The sequence below is a fragment of the Frankliniella occidentalis genome, unplaced genomic scaffold, assembly GCF_000697945.3.
Source record: "Frankliniella occidentalis isolate FOCC.00 unplaced genomic scaffold, Focc_3.1 Scaffold135, whole genome shotgun sequence".
Classification (NCBI taxonomy): domain Eukaryota; kingdom Metazoa; phylum Arthropoda; class Insecta; order Thysanoptera; family Thripidae; genus Frankliniella; species Frankliniella occidentalis.
Genome location: NW_026267262.1, coordinates 270951 through 288820, shown reverse-complemented (window position 1 = coordinate 288820; position 17870 = coordinate 270951). Strand labels below are relative to the sequence as shown.

General features: G+C 50.2%; 2 protein-coding genes across 5 annotated transcripts in view; one reads left to right on the top strand and one right to left on the bottom strand.

The window, feature by feature from the left end:
• Positions 1-1467, top strand: LOC113205835 (cdc42 homolog). Of its 2 annotated transcripts, none has more exons than XM_052270708.1 (4): positions 1-131; positions 210-319; positions 397-594; positions 704-1467. In XM_052270708.1, the coding sequence occupies exons 1-4, from the start codon at positions 77-79 to the stop codon at positions 797-799; spliced, it is 459 nt and encodes a 152-aa protein (XP_052126668.1). In that variant the 5' UTR covers positions 1-76; the 3' UTR covers positions 800-1467. The 2 variants fall into 2 exon arrangements, with proteins under 2 accessions (XP_052126668.1, XP_052126669.1); XM_052270709.1 differs by having other exon boundaries at positions 672-1467.
• Positions 1032-17870, bottom strand: part of LOC113205847 (puratrophin-1-like) — a 49353-nt gene continuing 32514 nt past the window's right edge. For 2 of the 3 annotated variants that reach the window (XM_052270705.1, XM_052270706.1), the window contains 14 exons: positions 6910-7025; positions 6470-6716; positions 5865-6252; positions 5405-5783; positions 5072-5266; positions 4914-4989; positions 4650-4823; positions 4462-4551; positions 3938-4222; positions 3697-3840; positions 3374-3587; positions 3118-3234; positions 2790-2984; positions 1032-2704 (listed from right to left, as the gene is read on the bottom strand). In XM_052270705.1, the coding sequence (XP_052126665.1) occupies positions 2538-2704; positions 2790-2984; positions 3118-3234; positions 3374-3587; positions 3697-3840; positions 3938-4222; positions 4462-4551; positions 4650-4823; positions 4914-4989; positions 5072-5266; positions 5405-5783; positions 5865-6252; positions 6470-6716; positions 6910-7025 (2787 nt within the window). In that variant the 3' untranslated portion in view covers positions 1032-2537. Of the gene's footprint in view, positions 2705-2789; positions 2985-3117; positions 3235-3373; positions 3588-3696; positions 3841-3937; positions 4223-4461; positions 4552-4649; positions 4824-4913; positions 4990-5071; positions 5267-5404; positions 5784-5864; positions 6253-6469; positions 6717-6909; positions 7026-15234; positions 15960-17870 lie in introns of those variants that run through there. The other variant, XM_052270707.1, reaches the window with a different exon arrangement.

Sequence of the window (17870 nt, the reverse complement as noted above, 5' to 3'; positions counted from 1 at the left end):
AATAGGCAAGGATCAAACTTGTTGATAATTGACTCCTCTGTTTATGTTGCCGTTTTAGGTTTTTGATTCCTTTCCTATGACACTTATGGTTGGGGGAGAACTCTACTCACTAGGTCTTTTTGTAACGGCAGGTTAGAAGTCCTTGAAAGTAAAATGAGACGATCAATTTTCATCTTGAATATTTAATGTGGAAGTATTTGCGTTTTCAGGTCAAGAAGATTATGAAAGGTTAAGGCCTCTTACATATTCTGAAACAGATGTCTTCCTTGTTTGTTTTTCAGTTGTTTCACCTTCTTCATTTTTAAATATTACAGCAAAGGTAAATGTATGCTTGGATTGTATGCTTACTTGTAATTTGATGCTCTTTCTAATTCTGTTCTAGCTATCTGATTGCAGTGGGTTCCTGAAATAACTAAGCTTTGTCCAAAAACACCATTTTTGTTGGTTGGCACAAAAATAGATTTAAGACAGGACACTGCAACAACAAAAAATCTGGATGAAAAGAAACTAAAGCCTATTTCATTTGAACAAGGTGAAAAACTTGCTAAGGAGTTGAAGGCAGTGAAGTATGTTGAGTGTTCAGCACTTACACAGGTGAGCGATTTTATCATCTACCAACCACACTATTTATTGAACTTTGCAGAATTATCGCATTTGGTTTTTTAACTTAGCTAAGCTAATGAAGAACACTTTCATGTCGCAGGAAGGGTTGAAGAATGTCTTTCATGAGGCAATCTTAGCTGCAACCCTCCAACAAGAGCCACAGCCTAATAAGAGTAGAAGATGCATCCTTATGTAGGTGGGTTTCAGTAGAAGGCAGCTGTGTAAACTAATCACTGCTCCCTTGGCAACCACTGCAGTATTAGAAAAGTTTGTAATTTTCAAGATCCACTGGTATCCCTGTTTCTCATTGTAAAGTCTTTGAAGAGACGAGACATTTCATATTCTTACTTTATCTGATGTTCTTTTTGCTTGGCTATTGTGATCTTTTTCTAAAGCACTCGCTCAGACAAAAGTTTGAGACACTGAAAGAGGTGTTTTATGCAATTGGTTTATTTTGTATGAGGTTGTTTAGTTTGCGGTTGTTTACAGTTACAATTGATTAGTCTTAGCTACAGACCCTTAGTATTTCTATTAAAAAATTCATAGGGAAGATATTGGTCCTTTTCTTGGTGGTGGAAAATATGTAGTCTTATCACCTATAGCATATTACTAATTTTACATTCATAGTATGCCTAGTAAAGTACCATTTTTTAAAATAGAAAACATGGAGTGTTCAGAAATAATGATGAACTAACCATGTTCTAGAAACATCAGGAGGAACCAAAAAATGCATAAATAAGAAATTTTCACAATTGTGATTACAGTTAAAGAAACACTGAGACCATCTGAAAATTGGGTGATAATGTTCTAAAAGATTCTTACTCAAGCTAAATAAAGTAAATATTTATACTTTTTATATACATATACTTATGAAGCAATCCACTTATTTACATTTTAGATAATCCAATAAATGTATATAATGAATGAGAGTAATCAGCATATGTCAACTCATCTTTGTAGAAATATAATGCAAATTTTTTATGAATGTTTTCAACCGCAAGAAAATAAACTAAGAGAACAGAGCTTCTCATGGGCCAGATACTGTCAAAATGACAATAGTATTTAAACTCCATTCAAATATGCATGAACAGGAAATCATCCTGACAACCAAATTACAAATTGTGACTTGGCAAGACCATTGAGTATTTGCTTATCTTTACACTCACATTCTTAAATTTATTTTAATAATAAGATAATTTAAATATCTTCCTCATGTAACATCAGTATGGCATTGTGTCACATCAATTGACATATTCATATGACTCACATGCTTTACATGGGTAGCACATACTTAATCAGGTAACATAATATAAATGCAACAAATAATTTAATAATGTGGGAAAGTTTACGTTTTATACAACGAAATTTAAGTGGCATGTTTATGTCAATTTGTAGTCTCTTTCTACTATTTTGTAAAATTTTCAGTCAAAGTTTTACTTGGTGGAAATTTGAGATTAAACCTATAATAATCACACACATTACGTTTAGTGCCAGCTGTTTTTCAAATAAATGGGAATTTCCACAGTTGGGAGGGAAGTAATGTGTGTAGGTACTTCAATGGACTGGAGGACCAATGACCAAGGCTAATAATTTCAGTTCAATAAGGGTATTTTAAATTGCAATATGCACCGTGGAATGGTTCTTTCTGTAGTATGTTTATGATAATAAGTATCTTTGGTTGGACTGCCACTTGAGAGGTACTGCTACCTCTGAACTTTTTTTCCCCCTGGTTTTTGACTTTACTGCACAAAACAAAGAAAACTATGTATTGGTCATTTTCATCCTAGCGATGCAGGTATTACATCTCCTATCCTATGGTATGGTCAATAGATTGAAAATGTATAACACATCTTAAAAGGAGACATCTATGCCTACAAATATTGGGTCATAAAACCAATGGTAAAGTTACTTCTACTTAGGATTTCACGGCAGTTTCAAAGCTTAATACAAATATCCTCAGTCTCAGAATTATGAATGTGAGATGACAATGATAGGTCACTTCGTTTTAACATGGTTTTGTCAGAATCATCATCTGTCCTACCTTCACCAGATCCCCAGCGACTTCCACTTCCCTCTGACATGTCTGATATAATACCACTCTCTGCAAAGGGAGGGGAAAAGAAGACATAAGTTAACAGGCAAACTGTAATTTTTATAAGTATCACAGCACAAAAGTAATGAAGTACCTGCAGAGCAAAGTGAAGTGTCTCCAGGGCGAGATCGGGACGAATTGGAAGAAGAGGAAGCATTTGATGAGGAGGAGGAAGTTGAGGTGGAGGCTCCACTGCTACTGCCCACAGAAATGACGGAGTGCGGGCGTCTTGCACAGGTACGCTCTCCCTCAGTGTGGGGGACTGAAGGTGAACCTCGTAGTCGAGGTCCTGTTGTACACACAATGAAATAGACGGTCGAATTACAAATAGTTGAGTATTTTTATAACTCATTAAGTCAACATAGAACGTGTATTTGTTTTGTATCTGGACATGCCCAGCCCATCAATACTTGGTACATTACCTTTGCTCAGCTGAGCAATGCTGACAGATCGGTCACTTATCTGATCTGCTGAAGGACGGATGTCGAGGCATGGTTTATTTCCTATTCCCATTGATGACATTTCTGCTAGCCGTACCTCTGTAGATATTAATTCAAATCAGTGAGTATTGAAGATAAATTATTTCTATTCAATGTATTCATTCAAGTTCATCAGCGTGCAGTATATTTGCATGTATGCCCATAATCATTTTAAAAACATGTTAAGAATGTGTGTTACCTCTATTTTTAAGAGCTTGTTTCCAAAGTAGCTGAGAAATATCTTCAGTCCACGCCTGTTTTACATCCTGGGACGCAGCTTGCAGGGTAAAAATATCATGTGGCTTTCTCTTCCGGAACCAAATTTCAAAGCGTGTAGAGTTATCACCAAGTCGAGCAGTTAATCCAATGTCAGTCATCTTTATGCTGTGCTTGTATATATAAAGGTCTAAATTCTAAAATAGAATACAAACAATCAGAAAAGATACATTAGAGAAGAGTTCTTTTAACAGTCTCAATAACTTTTGAGACAGTTCTCAACAACAAGAAATGTTCTCTACATACCTTGCGATCAGGAAAGCGCCGTGCTTTGCTAAACAAAATTAATTCTTCAAATAAGAAAACATGCCTAAGACACTTCTTTCCTTTGCCTTGCCACACTAAAAACTCATTCTGGCGCAAAAGTCGGCCTTGCTCTTTGACATTGACCTAAAAAATAAAACAATAAATTAAATAAAGCAACAATCAGTAATATTTGTTAAAAAGGCAAACTGGAAAGTACAAAAAAAAACCAATCTTAACTTACATCGCAATCACGCAATGAATCCATGGCTAGAAGGTCATTACCATGCCGAAGCTGAAAGCGAACCATCTGATCGGCCTCTGCTAGCTCTGACAACTGGCCCTGTTGTTGCTGTTGGCCTTTAGTCTGTTGGATAGTTCCAAGTTGCTGCTGCTGTGCAAGAGGCTCTTGTGCACCAGCTGATTTGAGCAGTTGCTGAAGTAGGAGGGCATATTTGCCCATTCGCTGAACTGGCTTCAGCAAATAGCTGGCAAGGTCCATTTTGTCTCCGAGTTCCACCTGTTTGGACTGATTGAGGACAACAGTATACAATAGGTTCAGCACACTCACATTGAATATTTAATATTTGCGAGATAGAAGCCTCTAACAAGAAGAAAACTACAGATCTTGATGAAAAAAAGAGGGCAATGAAGAAAGTAAATGGGCAACCTGGTATGATACACTACTGCCACATCGTGGGATGGCCTATTCTGCAAATGCAATGGGTTCCGTGAAACATATCTTATAATATTATTATATATACTTACTTTGAAAAAGATTGAACCATACTCCGACATAAGAGCATCTGACTTTGGTTTATTTTTGTTGTAAAGTGCATACAAATAAAACTTGCTTTCCTAAAAAGATAAATTATAGTCAAATAATATTAAAAATAGGAAGATTTAAAAAAAAACAAAAAAAAACAGATTTTAAGGATATTAAAATTATGACATACATGTCTTAAGAAACTTTGCCCAACACTAAGAGGACTTTTTTCACACCGCTCTAATTCTCTCAAAAATAATTGAGAATGAAATTCGAAGATCTTCTCAATGTTTCCAAAAATCACATTTCTCTGACCTCTTAATGCCTGAGGTATGTCTTCCCTCACCAACTCTGGGATGTAGTTCTGTGAAACCGAGTTCAAGTAAATAAAATCAATTCAATAAAATAACAAAGGAATGAAACAAATGTTCACACCATTATTTGCACAAATTACCTCAATGACATACTCTAGAGACCTAACATAGTCTCTCTCTGTTTGGATCATTTCTCGCATAATCAGAAGTAGAGTTCTGTAAAAGATATTTTTTGTTTAAGTCAACACATAAAACAGTTCGGCCCAAAACATTTAAAAGGAAATATAGCAAAACTAACTTCTGTTTTTTCCTCTGGAATTCTAGGGCGGGGTTGCCCGATTCTGACGTGGAATTCAGAGACAGATTGGACGCGTGAGTATGCAGATGGCTGTTTACTGGCACGGGGGTGGAAAGTTTGGAGCTGGAGGACTTATCATCATCACGATCCACTCCGTTCTCACCAGGATCATCGCCCTCGTCTTGCTCCTCCGCACTGGAAGAAGAACCCATGTCAGTCTACAGTCTACAGGTGCACCATACAACCATTGCTTCCACCACGCTTGAGTCCTATACTTGGTTTGGTTAGGATAGGTTAGGACTCTACACCACGTCACGACGTGCGTGCACGCACCTCTGAGGACAGGCCTCGCTCGGCTCGGACGAGTACCCGAGCTTGTGCTCGTCCACGTTTGAGGAGTCCGAGGCCACCGATGTGCCGCAGTCGTCGTCGAAGGGCTCGGCGGCGTACTGCCAGGAGCACGACCTCCGGAGAACGTGGCGTTCCGGGCCGTCGCCATCACCGTCGTCCTGGTGGTGGTTGAGGTGATGCAGGGGGTGGTGGTGGTGGTGGAGGTGGTGGTGGTGCGCCGAGCCCACCCTGTCACCACCCAGGCTGATGCCTAGGCCCCTGCCCTGGCTGCACGAACAGCAGCCGCTCGAGCAGGGGCTCGGGCTGGAGCAGGGGCCCGAGGAGGGGCTGCTGTCCCCACCGGAGCAGCAGCCGCCGAAGCCTGGAACGGACGACGCGCGAGTTAGAAACCGACGGTAGATCTAGGCGCCAACCGTTTAAGCCACGACGGGGGCCGCCTCACCTGAGTCGCTGCTGGGGCTGCCGGGGCTGCCGTCGGCTCCATGACTAGCGTGCGCCTCGTCGAGGCCGTTCTCCTCCTCGCGTATCTTGGCGAGGCCGTCTTGTACTCCGCCGGCCACGCTGCTGGCGGGGGACCCCGGCAAGGACGACGACGACGACGCCGTCCCGGCCGAGTCCCAGGCGCCGAGGGGCAGCCCGGCCACGGGCGGCGCGCCCGGCGGCGTCGAGCCGACGGACCGCCGCCGGCCGACCGGGAAGGACGCCGGCGCGGCGGCCGGGGGGTTGGTAGGGCCGCCCGGCAGGACGTCCTGCTCGCCGTCCGCCAGCTGCACGCGGGCCTGCAGGGCGCGGATCTGCTCCAGGGTCTCTTGGCAGCGAGAGTGGGCGATCTGCAACGGAGACGCGTGTGAGACACGGGCCCACCCAGACAACCACATCCGAGGGGACTTCACTATCTAGTCGCACCGATTTTTGTTTTTATTTTCTAGATTAAAAAAAAATCTTCGATTGTTCTGACTTTTCCTGATTTTTCTAAAATTTTAGAATTTTTTCTTAATTCCTGATGTTTTTAGTGAAGTACCCCTCGGTCGTCAGGCTGCCGCCCACCTTGCACTGCTCCAGCAGGCGCTCGTTGCGCAGCTTGCGCGCGAGCTGCAGCATCTCGGCGAGCTGCCCCTGGTCCGGGGGCGGGTGCGCCATGAGGTGGTGCTGGAGCTGCTTCCAGTCGGACGGCGTGCCGCCGGCCCTGGAGAGCCCCTTGCCCGTGGCCAGCGCCCAGCCGAGCGCGCGGTCCAGCAGGTGGAAGCACCTCGACGTGTCCTCCAGCCGCTCCCGCGTGCCCTCCAGGCGGTCACTGAAAAAAATAACGGAAGGAAAAATAAGTGACTATAGACAAAACGAAAGTCGGAAAATTTTCCGAAAAAAAATTCGCAACCTGTCAAGAAAAAAATTGAAAAATTTGAAATATTTCCAGAAAAATTGGAAACAAATAAAAATTTTGAAGAAAAAATGAAGAGGTTTAAAAAAAACATTTTTCTCAACTATACCTGAAGCCGCGCAGGGTGTGTCGCAGCGAGCGGGCCAGGTCAGAGAGCGTGCTTGGCTCCTCGCTCAGGCTGCCCCCGGCCGCCTCCAGTAGGTCGCTACCCTTGTCCAGGTGGCGCTGTAAACAAGAAAAAAAGACGCACATGAGCAACATGAAAAAAATGGCCCGCTTGAACCCGGCCGATTGCCCACTACACCACAAGGGTCTCTCCTTATCCAACACCCTTGCAGAAACAATCGCAGCTTGAAATATCTCTGTTTGCACCTGAGGCACGCTCGAGCCGTGTGGCCTTTTCCGATAACGCAGCATATCCGTTGCATTCTTTCACGACGCCATTCATTTCATTCATTCATTCATTCACGCATTCTTTCTTTCATTCACTCATACAGAGCGTATCGAGGCCGGGCACGTCCGGTAACCGATACCTTTTAGCTCCAACCTGCACTACAACAACTCTATTACTAGTCAGTCAGGAGGGTGCTTGCTTCCGGCCGGCGGGCGGGGCGGGGCCGGCCGGCCCATATCGAGTGCCCTGGCCTACACATCACATCTCTGGTCCAAATCTCGGCCGGCCCAGCCCGGGTCAGGCCGGCTCACACCGCCGTGGGGGCTACTCTGTATCGCCCCGGGCAGCGAGCTGCTCCCATTCGGCCCTCTCGATCAAACACTGGACAGCGCCGGCCGAGCGGGCCGGGCCGGGGCCGGGGCGCAGGAATACGGACCAGATACGGTGACTGAATACCGCCCCCCCCGCACCGCGCCCGCTCCCCCCGCTAGCCCTGCGCGCGCCCCCCACCACCTCCGCTGGAGTCGCCACTGCGATCGGCGCGTTCTTTTTCTCTCACTTCCTCCTCCTCTCCGTTCCATCCCCATCCTTCGTCCCCGCGCCAAGCAAGCTCTACCAGCATGGCCTATCCGTAAGGGAGGAAGCGCGCGCCCATCCGTTCTTACAAGACAAGACTGGCACGTGCTTAGCACTGTTCTGTCGATTGCCCACCTTTCAGGCGGGTCATTTCAACTCACAGGGAGCATTTTTAAAACAGTTAAAAGGGGGAATAGAAGCAGATTTGTGGGGCCACAGCAAGGGCTCTTCGAAGCACTCGTTGTGCCAGAGGTGCAAGGTTGGTTAAGCGCCACGGGTGGACGTCAATAGTGCACTTATTAAAACCAAACCGGTGCCGAACGTGCATCGTCTTAGTCGCGAAAGGGCAGTGGGCAAGAGTGGGAGGTTCACTGATAAAACAAATGTAGAAAGTTGCACACCAAATGCAAGAGACTGGGCATCGCCTCGGGGGCAAAATCGAAACCAGGGTTTTGCCTTTCCTCGAGGATACACTGTGAAAAAAAGTAAGGTTCACAGGAAAATTTTCCTTGACGTAAGTTGTAAAATTACAACAGTTTGTAATCGTAACAATACATGCAGTACGTATTGACTTAAAATGCATTGTCGAGTAAAAAAATGTGCTATCGTAAATTAACAACTGCAATTATAATTTGAGATAACAATTTTCTTGAAAATTTAATCCGCGTCAATTCTGCCGCGTAATTCATTGCGTTTCGTTTTGCGAATCAGCTGAGTGACAGTTGACGCCGAGAAGGAGCAGCGCGTAGTGCAGGCTGTAGACGAGTGGACGAGTGGGAAGGGATGCAGCGCAGGACGAAGGGAGGAAGAGACTCAGTAAGAACGGTAAGCACGGCGAGGTGGACGGTGTGGAGGCGGAGGAACGAGAAATGGTGGTGGGGGGCGCGCGCAGGGCCAGCGGGGGGAGCGGGCGCGGTGCGGGGGGGCCGGTATTCAGTCACCGTATCTGGTCCGTATTCCTGCGGCCGGGGCCGGCGGCAGGTGTTGGGTAACAGGCTGAGCGAAGCGTCTAGAGCGCGAAAAAAGGGTTTCGCGAGGCAGGCGAGACTCCCTCCCCGCGTCCGCTCCCCCCTCCCCCTTTCCTCGATCGGCTAGCTAGCCGGCCGTTTCCGCCAGACGTATCCGCGAGTAATTAAAACGGCACAGCCGATCACATTCGCGACTGCGACTCCGCAGACAGCACGCGCACGCGCGCGCGCGCGAGAGAGAGAGAGAGAGAGAGAGGGGGGGGGGGAGGAGGGGTTTCCACTCATATCTCATCTCTAGGATTCCATTTTTTTTTCTCCTTCGCACGACACACGTCAGTCTCTATGGCAAATTGTGCAGTGAGGCATTATTGGCTTGTCCTGTTTCTTTTGCACATCCGTTTCGAGTTTCCGCGAGACGACTCGCGCGCCTGAATACTCAAGCCAGCAGGCCGCTTCTCTGAAATGATGACTGGTCTGGCGATACACACACCACCGGACCACCCTAACCGGCGATCAGCTGGATATGAGACTGCGCACTCATGAGGCTCGATATAACCACCACCACCACGACGATGTCGAATCCCCCCCCCCCCTTCCCCATGTTTCCTCGCAATTCCCGCTGAGGGGAATCCTTCACTTCCGAGGGCGGCGTAAGCGCGCCGTGGCGTGGCGTTGCGTGGCGTGGCGTCTTTGGCGCGGTGCGTTGAGGTGCACCATTCAATTAGACACACCACCAGCGCCGCCGCCGCCACTGCGGGACGCGCGGCTCTTACTCTATCGCGTGGCGTGGCGTAGCTGAAAGGGGTGGCCGCTGCCGCTTCCTGTCGTCCCAACTGGAAATGGGCTCGCTACGCGCTCTATTCGCAGTTGTTAACTGGACATTAGGTGCAGCAGCAGCTCAAAAGCTACATAGGAACGGAGGAGGGGGGGTGACACTATTTGCAGTGTCCCCCCCGAGGGCTGCTGTTGCTGCTGCTGCAGGGCCCCGGGGCCCGCCGGTACAGCAGCGCCACCACCACCTGGACACGCAACCGCCTTGCTTGTGCACTGCTTGTGCTGTTGTGGTTGTGCCTGCCTGTGCCCGCCGGCCCGGCCTCCAACACTGAGCTGCTTGCCTTCCGGTTGACGCCCGGGCCAGGCACATCGCCCGCGGGCCGTTCAAACGCGCGTGACGTAACACGTTTTAGAGTGTGTGAGTGAGAGGGAGAGAGAGAGAAAGAGAGAGGGGCAAAGATGGTGTGCGAGAGAATAAAGGGAGGGGGAGGGGGAAGGGATGATACCACTTTGCTCTTTGCCGCCCGGCTAGCAGTATAGAGCCATCCGCTGAGATGGATGATAAACTCCTCGCCGATGTGCGACCATAAGCGGACACAACCCTCTTCCGCTAATAGTTGGGCCGAACACACACACACACAAGCAATGCGTGCGCAAATGTGGTACGCAATCACTTTGACAAATGTATCAAATTGAATGATCGCGCGTGGTGCGGTGCTCAAGAGCCGCTGGGGATATAGAACCGGTCGCCCCTCCCGTACCCCCTGTCCTGTCAGTATAAGGCTGCATACGGCCGGCCTCGGGGGGGTCGCCTGCGCACATCGGCGCGAGATTTACAACCGCGAGCGCGCAACCGGGGGACCGCCTGCCTGCTGCAGAAACAATACATACATACACAGTGTAAGTGTGCGCAATTTTGTTTTCGCAGGCAGACAATTAATTTAAGTCAGGAAAACATTATGGTAAATTATTGTGGTTCGCTTTCCACAGAATTTGGTGTATGACCTATAATGCCAGTTTAAAATCAACCACATCTGGGTTACAAACGCACTCATGGGGAGAGAAGGGAAAGGTCACATAAGTCAAACGAACAAAAAAGCTCTGTATGAGATGAGTAGTTCCTTGCAAAGGAGTGTCATAAATTTGTGACAACTTTTCACAAATATATTTAAGAAACATAAAACACCCAAAACGTGTGATTGTGAGAGTTAGCACATGATATTTATTGACTAATTATCTGTAAGTTTACTTTAAAAAGAAACAACTATTTTTCCTATGTGCTATGATGGGTCCTGGTTTTGACAGCCGTGGAAAATACAGCAGAGCGTCTCTCCTTTCTCCATGCTGCCTCGGTGCCAACAATAATAACGAGCGTTTCGCACTTGAAAAAAAAAAGAAGAAGTTAAATAAATAAAAAGTATACGCGGGCAAGCGCCTCTATGCGTTTTGCATGAGTAAAAGCAGACCGACAGGTAAGAAGAGAGGTGCGGCGCGCGCGGCACAACAGTGGGGAAACCTGTGGCTGTCGTGTGAGCGGGGCGCGGTGGGGCGGGGCGAGGTGTGGCGTCGGCGGAGTGCCCCATAGACCGACTAGCAAACGAGGAGCAGGGAATGCCCATCGCATCGTGGGAATCGGAGGAGCGATGGGCATTCCCTGCTCAGGGAATGCCCATCGCATCGTGGGAATCGGAGGAGCGGCGGCGCGGGCGGGGAGGGCGGGATCCAGTTTGTACAAGCCGCGCGCTAAACGGCCGGCGCATGCGCGCCGCGCACTTGTGAGGCGCGAGCGGCATGGAAAGTACGGAAAAGTAAACCTTGGGAGAGGAGCCACGTGATCAGAGACGATGAGGATCGTCCAGAAGGCACAGTTTTTATTTATTTTTTACTCATTTATTCGGCAAATGACTGCAAACGCCTGCGAGACGCAGGGTAGGCCACCCCGCAGTACACGCATGCACTGCAAGGCATGATGTTGCCTACCCATCAGGCGCTATGCGAGATATGGCAATTGAAGTTGTAGAGGCTGGCTGAACGTGGCAAGTTCCTAACCGTGAATGACGGACGTTACTTTCTGGATGGTCCCATAAGACGAACCGACACATCTGTCATGACAGTCCCATAACAGCACTTTACTTGAATGTATTAGTCGTACTCCTGAACCGAGGTATGAACCGAAAATACGGTTTCGTTTTGGCAACTAACTCTTGTCTCTGAATGATAATTCTTAGGTGCCACTGCGAATTTCTTGAAGATCACCAAATCAGCCAATGTATTTCGCTCTGACAACTAATCTTTCTTTTCCCCCGAGAAAGTAATGAAAGTGCACCAATATTTTTTTTTATCCGCTGGAACTGGAACTCTTTGCGCTCTGCTGTGGAAGAGCCTAAAAAGGAGGCACGGAGGCCGCGAGTGCGAGTCACAAGGAGCCGCAGCATAGAGACGGAAGCGGATGCAAGGGAAGGACCCCAGAGAGAGATTGAAAGGGGGGGGGGGAGACCGAGAGGGGCGTCGCCAATGATCGGGCAAACCGCAGCGGCGGCGGCGCCGTGGGGGGGCGGGCCGCGGGACCTACATGGATCATCCACGAGGTGGCCTGCGGGGCGGAGCACTGTGAAAGATACAACGCGACAGCAGAAACCTCAGAACCCTTTTACACACTTTACAACAATGTGAAAATGTGTCATGAAAGAGGGAAAGTGTGTTCATTCAAAGAAAAAACAAAAAACTGAAGTGCACGCACACCCGCACCAGTACAAACTGAAGAACGTGGCACTTAAACGACTGTGAAGCAAGGTGTGTCCATGGACTTGCAAGTGAGGATTGGGATAAAACCATTTATGGTTAATTGATAATAGCACGCACACGTATCTACAAGATGTATGAGACTCCGATTCCAAAACGAAAATTGAAAAGACACGACAAATGACATGGGACATGGATCATTCTCGTCCCCGAAACGCGTTTCCACTATCCAGCACCGTAACTAGTCGGGGCAATAAGAGGTTACAAATTTCTTTCCCAATAGCAATGATGAACAAATGTCACAGATTTGATTCAAAACAAACCGACGTGTAAATGGGCTTGAAACATTTTTCGCGTTTCGCGCGCACGCTGAAAATTTGTTCCGTTTTCCCATGATTTCAATGTGCCTATCGGCAGCTGATGGGCGGGTGGCGGCGGCGGGGGTCTGCGATCGGTTGATCGACAGCTCTGCGGGGCGCGATGGGACACGCCGCGCGCTCCTGCGGGAGCCTTTCTCCGCTCGGTGCAGCTGTAATTAGCTGCACTTGCGGTGGTGTGGCTCATCCGCCGCCCTGCTGCTCCACTCAGGCGGAGGAGGAGTGTTGCTGGTGTCGCAGAGAGAGAGTCCCCACCAGCGTCGTCAAGGCCCCCCTGCGGACGGGCGACATACACGGCGACCCAGACACGCATTCCACGAGAAGGTTGCGATCGCGCGGAACGAGATCACCGCGAGAGCAGGGAAGTCCTGACGGCGAGATTACCCGCTGCGGTACTCGCACTCCCCGAGGGCGGACCTTTCTCTCTTGCACCTTCTGGTATTGAACGCATTCAGTGCAGAGTGACCAAAATGTGGTCACGATCTGCCGGATTTGTACAAACCTCTTTATTTAAAATCACCGTAACCTAGGAACAGCAATAGATACTTGACCGTAGGCCAGGTCCAAATTGTATCCTTATCGAAAAATTTGTATCTGATTATGATGCGCCCAAGCACACATCTACGTCAGACACAAATTGCTCTTCAACATTATTTTTATTTGTGCACAGAGCCGTACTGAATGAGTTCAAGCAGTCAACCAAATTCTGCACATATTGACACGCATCGACACTTTTTGTTGATACGCTCAGGAACTAGTCTAGAAAGAAAGAAAGAAGACTAAATACTCCTGATGGATACATTTCAATAGATACTTTTGGGAAGTTGTGGCGAGTTGTGGCAAAACTATTGACACAAATCACGCCAGCAGGGTTGTATGAGTTTGTGGTCTGGTTTGTGCTGAGCGGCTGCTTTCCGCCAGTTGCAAGTTGCAAGGTGACCAGTATAGTAGTGAATCGACCAGCGCCGCGGTCCGAAAACAGACACGAACACACTGAGTGATCACTACTTGCTGCAGGGGTCAAGGATCCCCGCGAGGGGAACGAGCCACAAACAACACAAAACCCTTACGGGCCTAACTGCCCTCCCCTCCCCCTCTCCTCCCCAACCCGTCCATCGCCAGCTGCACCACCTGCCGGCCTTGCCCACCTCAGACTGAACAAATACGGACAACCAGAGCACCTTGCGGGGGCCCTGGCGCTGGCCTGGCGCGCGCGCCGCGGGCGGCTACACTGCTGTTACTTAGAGCCGTAATTATCTTTATTTAGGGACACAAAGAGAAGAGCGCCGGCCCGCGCCAGTCATTCTCCTCCTCCTCCCCGCCGAGCTGCTCTGCCACTTCGGCGCGCAGGCTGCTTTCGCCCACTCTTGAACAAACGGCGTTGCCATTCTTATCCCACACCATCGCCAAAAAATTATCTCGTTTTTATAATTTGCGATACTATAGTATCAATCTTATAAAATCAAGGCGAGGCGCCAATCAAACGACGCCCAGCCTTTGACCACGCGTTACGATACAACAAGGATAATCGAAAAACACCTACGCGACACACAACATTTGACTCGACAACTATTCTTTTACGTTTATTATTTTTCAATATATTTTTATTTGACAGTGTACGAGTTCCGAGGCCTCCTCGCGCGGGCAGGCCGGCCGGCCGCCCCGCCTACCTCGCATACCGAAGCGACAGCCGGCAGAAACCCACTTTGGTCACAACGAGGGCGAATCGGGGAACGAACGAGTCGCCGCCGTTCGGCGGGGCAAGCGTTGTAGCTGCTCGACTCATTGAGGAGACTCCAGCAAAAGCTGTGGCCTCCAAAACGCAGCCTCCAAAGGGCAGCTCAAAGAACGTGACACGAGCCTATCCTCGGCAGTGACCCGCGCGCCACCCACTCCGTCAAGCGCGTCACCTCTCTATAAACGTTTTCTTCTTTTTTTTTCGAGGTGTTTTCTCACCTCTCCCTTTCGTTTCCCTAAGGACAAGGTGCCATGTTAGGACCTCCTCTACCGGAAAACGAGCCGACGAAGCCGCGTGTCCTCTCTCTCTGTCTCTCTCTCTCTCTCCCACCGGGTCGACCCCTGCACGGGCGAGCACTTGGAGGCGAGCCAGCGCGGGAGGGCCTGGCGACCTACACGCGCGGCGGGGGCAAGAGCGCCTCCTGGCACCCGCCCACCCACCACTCACTTGCCCCGTCCAGGAAGGAAGCATAGCCGGGTGCAACAACCACCTTACTTTACTAAGAATCTTACAAAGAAAAGTGTTGAGGTATGAGTGCATTTACAAAGGCATTAAAACTGCCAACGGCACTAGCTTTTAGCACCCTTAGGACCCTTTTGTGCCTGTTCAAAGGCATTAATCTCAAAATTTCTTTAACAACCCCGTTCCGCAAAACTGCGACTGAGCACCAATCTAGCGGTAGGGAGTTGAGAGCAGTTTCGGATATGATCCATTACGTATACATAAGTTTGACAGTTAAGATAACAAAAACCAAAACCAAAAAAATTAGTTGTCCAAACACATTTTTCCCTGATGTGCATGTTCTGCGATTATTTTGAAGAGAAGAATCACGGCGCCCAGAATCCCACTTCACGAATTCACTTACATTTCCGGTTGTTGCCCTGTTCCGGGCTGGTCGCGGTGCCGAGGACGCCGACGACGCCCATCGCATGAGCGCACGTCGCTCCGACAGGCGCTTCTGGGTGCGGGCGCGCCGGTCGTCGCCGGGGTCGTCCGCCGGCCCCCAGAGCGACAGCGTCGACCTCCACATGCCGCTTAGCCCGCCCCCGCCACCGCCGCCACTACCGCCCCCGGGGGCGGCCGCGGCCGCTGCCGGCGCCGAGGGCGCGGACGGCGGCGGCCCGGGCGGCTCGGCGGCGGGCCGGGCGGGCTGCAGCGGGCGCACGGCCAGCAGGGTGCACTGGGGGTCGGCCATGGCCGCTTGCACCGGGCTCTAAACTCGTTCCTTCGTACGCAAATCCGCTATCTACTGCCGCAGTGAGGGCGACTTTCTTTCCGTGGCAGCGGTGCTTTCACGGGGAGGTAGCGTCATGGCGCGTGGTCCACTGTCGCACACACAAACACACACACGCGGGCGGGCGCGAGTGGTCGTCACCGTCACTACTTCGATCACAACACAAGCACAACAAACACACACAAACAGTCACTGGTGCCGTCACCGGGCGGCGGCGTTGGTGTGAGCACAAAGCTTTCACCGAGTGCAACGCGACGCGGCGGCGAGCTCGTCGTCAACCTGCTCAGGGCGGCTCACGGCGCGGCGGGAGGAGCAGGAGGCGCATGGCGGGCGCGACGCGGTGTTCGCTGGGGGCCCCGGCGGCCGACTGGAGGGCCTGCCAGGCGGCGCGGCCCCGCCCGCCGGCGGCACGCCCCGCTCCGCCCCACCCCGCCCCGCTGCACCACACCACACCACACCACACCGCGCGCCAGGGAAGGACGGCCGAGCAGACGGATGGATAGGTGGATGGCTGTTCGGCAGTCAGGGAGTGGCAGTGGCGTGGCGTGGCGTGGCGGGGCGTGGTGGGGAGGTCGTGCGCTGCTGCAGGAGCAGCAGGTGCGTGCACAACGCTGCACCACCACAGCCGCCGCTCTCCGTGCACGTGCAGCAGGCCGTCTGCTGCTCCAACGCGGAGTCTCACCCTCGCTCACGCAGCTCGGCGGTGAACCATTCTCTCTAGGCCCTGCTCCTCCTCTGCGGCCTACGGCCCGGCCCGACCGCCGTCGCACGCGCGCGCGAGTACTAGTACGTGGTCGACGACAAGTAGGGAGACAGGCAGGAGAACAAGCCGCCGCCGTCGTCGTGCAGCGGAGGGAGAGGAGAGGAGGTCTTCCGCTGCCGTAACGCGCGCGTTTTTAGCCCGCCCTTCTGCTTTGAAAAAGCTATCCAGCGGGCTTATGCAAACGACCTCGTGTCTGTCTGTCTGTGTGTCTGTGTGTCTGTGTGTCTGTCTGTCTGTCTGTTCCACTAGAAGGAGATGTGCTAGAGACTTGAAATTTTCAGGGTATCTTAAGGTCCACTCCTAGAGAACGAAACGCCTACGGCAAATCCTGGCAACCACCCCTAAAGGGCTAAAAGGGGGTGTCAAAGAAAATAAGGTAGGTCAAAAAAGTCAGAAAAAAATATTTTTTTTGTGATCTCCTAAGGGGTAACTCGTCAAAGTAGAGCCCTATGGGCGAAAATTTTGTCCGTTTTGCTCTATCTCTCACCGTTTGGGCGCTAGAGGAAGTTTCTATCACGAAAGTGGCCCAAAAATAAACATATTAATTTTAGAAAATATTAGATGGTCCCCTAAGGGGTAACTTGCAAAAGTAGAGCCCTCTGGGCGAAAATTCCGTCCGTTTTGCTCTATCTTCTACCGTTTGGGCGCTAGAGGGAGTTTCTCTCACAAAAGTGGCCCAAAAATAAATTTATTACTCTCCGAAGATATTGGATGGTCTCCCAAGGGGAAACTTGTTAAAGTAGAGCCCTTTGGGCGAAAATTTTGTCCGTTTGGCTCTATCTCTAACCGTTTAGGCGCTAGAGGGTCTTGTTTGACGAAAATAATTTAAAAATTGCTGTAGTGAACAATTAAATGTAAAAGAAGGCCCAAAACCGCAAAAGAGGTAAGAAACTCCCTCCCCCCACCCCAAAAAACGTTTTCTAAGCAGAAGGGTGGGTTGTAGTCGCGGTGTTTCACCGTTACATCCCTTTCTTGTGTCTACGGGGCCAATTTTCAAGGACGACGGGCTTTGCGGGCCGAAGGCCCGTTACATCATTTGGTTATGTTCTACAGCAAATCGCGTGACAGAAATGGTCGGGCCGCAGGCCCGACCATCGCCGCCGGCAGGCCAAGCAGGCCCGGCCCCTGCCGAACGGAGTTGCCGGCGCAGCGAAGCGAAGCTGGCAACTTCGTTTGGCGGAAGGGCGGGCCTGCTTGTTTTGTTTTTGTTTTAAAGACATCCTCTACGAGTTGAGCGCGCGGGCGAAGCAAAATAGAAAAGGCCTTCTAACCGCGAGGGGCGGTGCGCGTGCGCGGTGGGTTTGGAGGACAGGAAAGCCGAGGAGGGCGGGGCACGGGGGACATCGGAGCGGGTCACAGCGATGCACGACAACTCTGTTTTCACCGCGCGGACGCGCAGGGGGGACACCCAACCCAAAACACGTCGTCGTCGGGCTTTTGTTCTTAGAAAAGCGACACCGGCTAGCGCCTGAATGGAGTGCATTATGGGGAAAGGGGAGGAGGG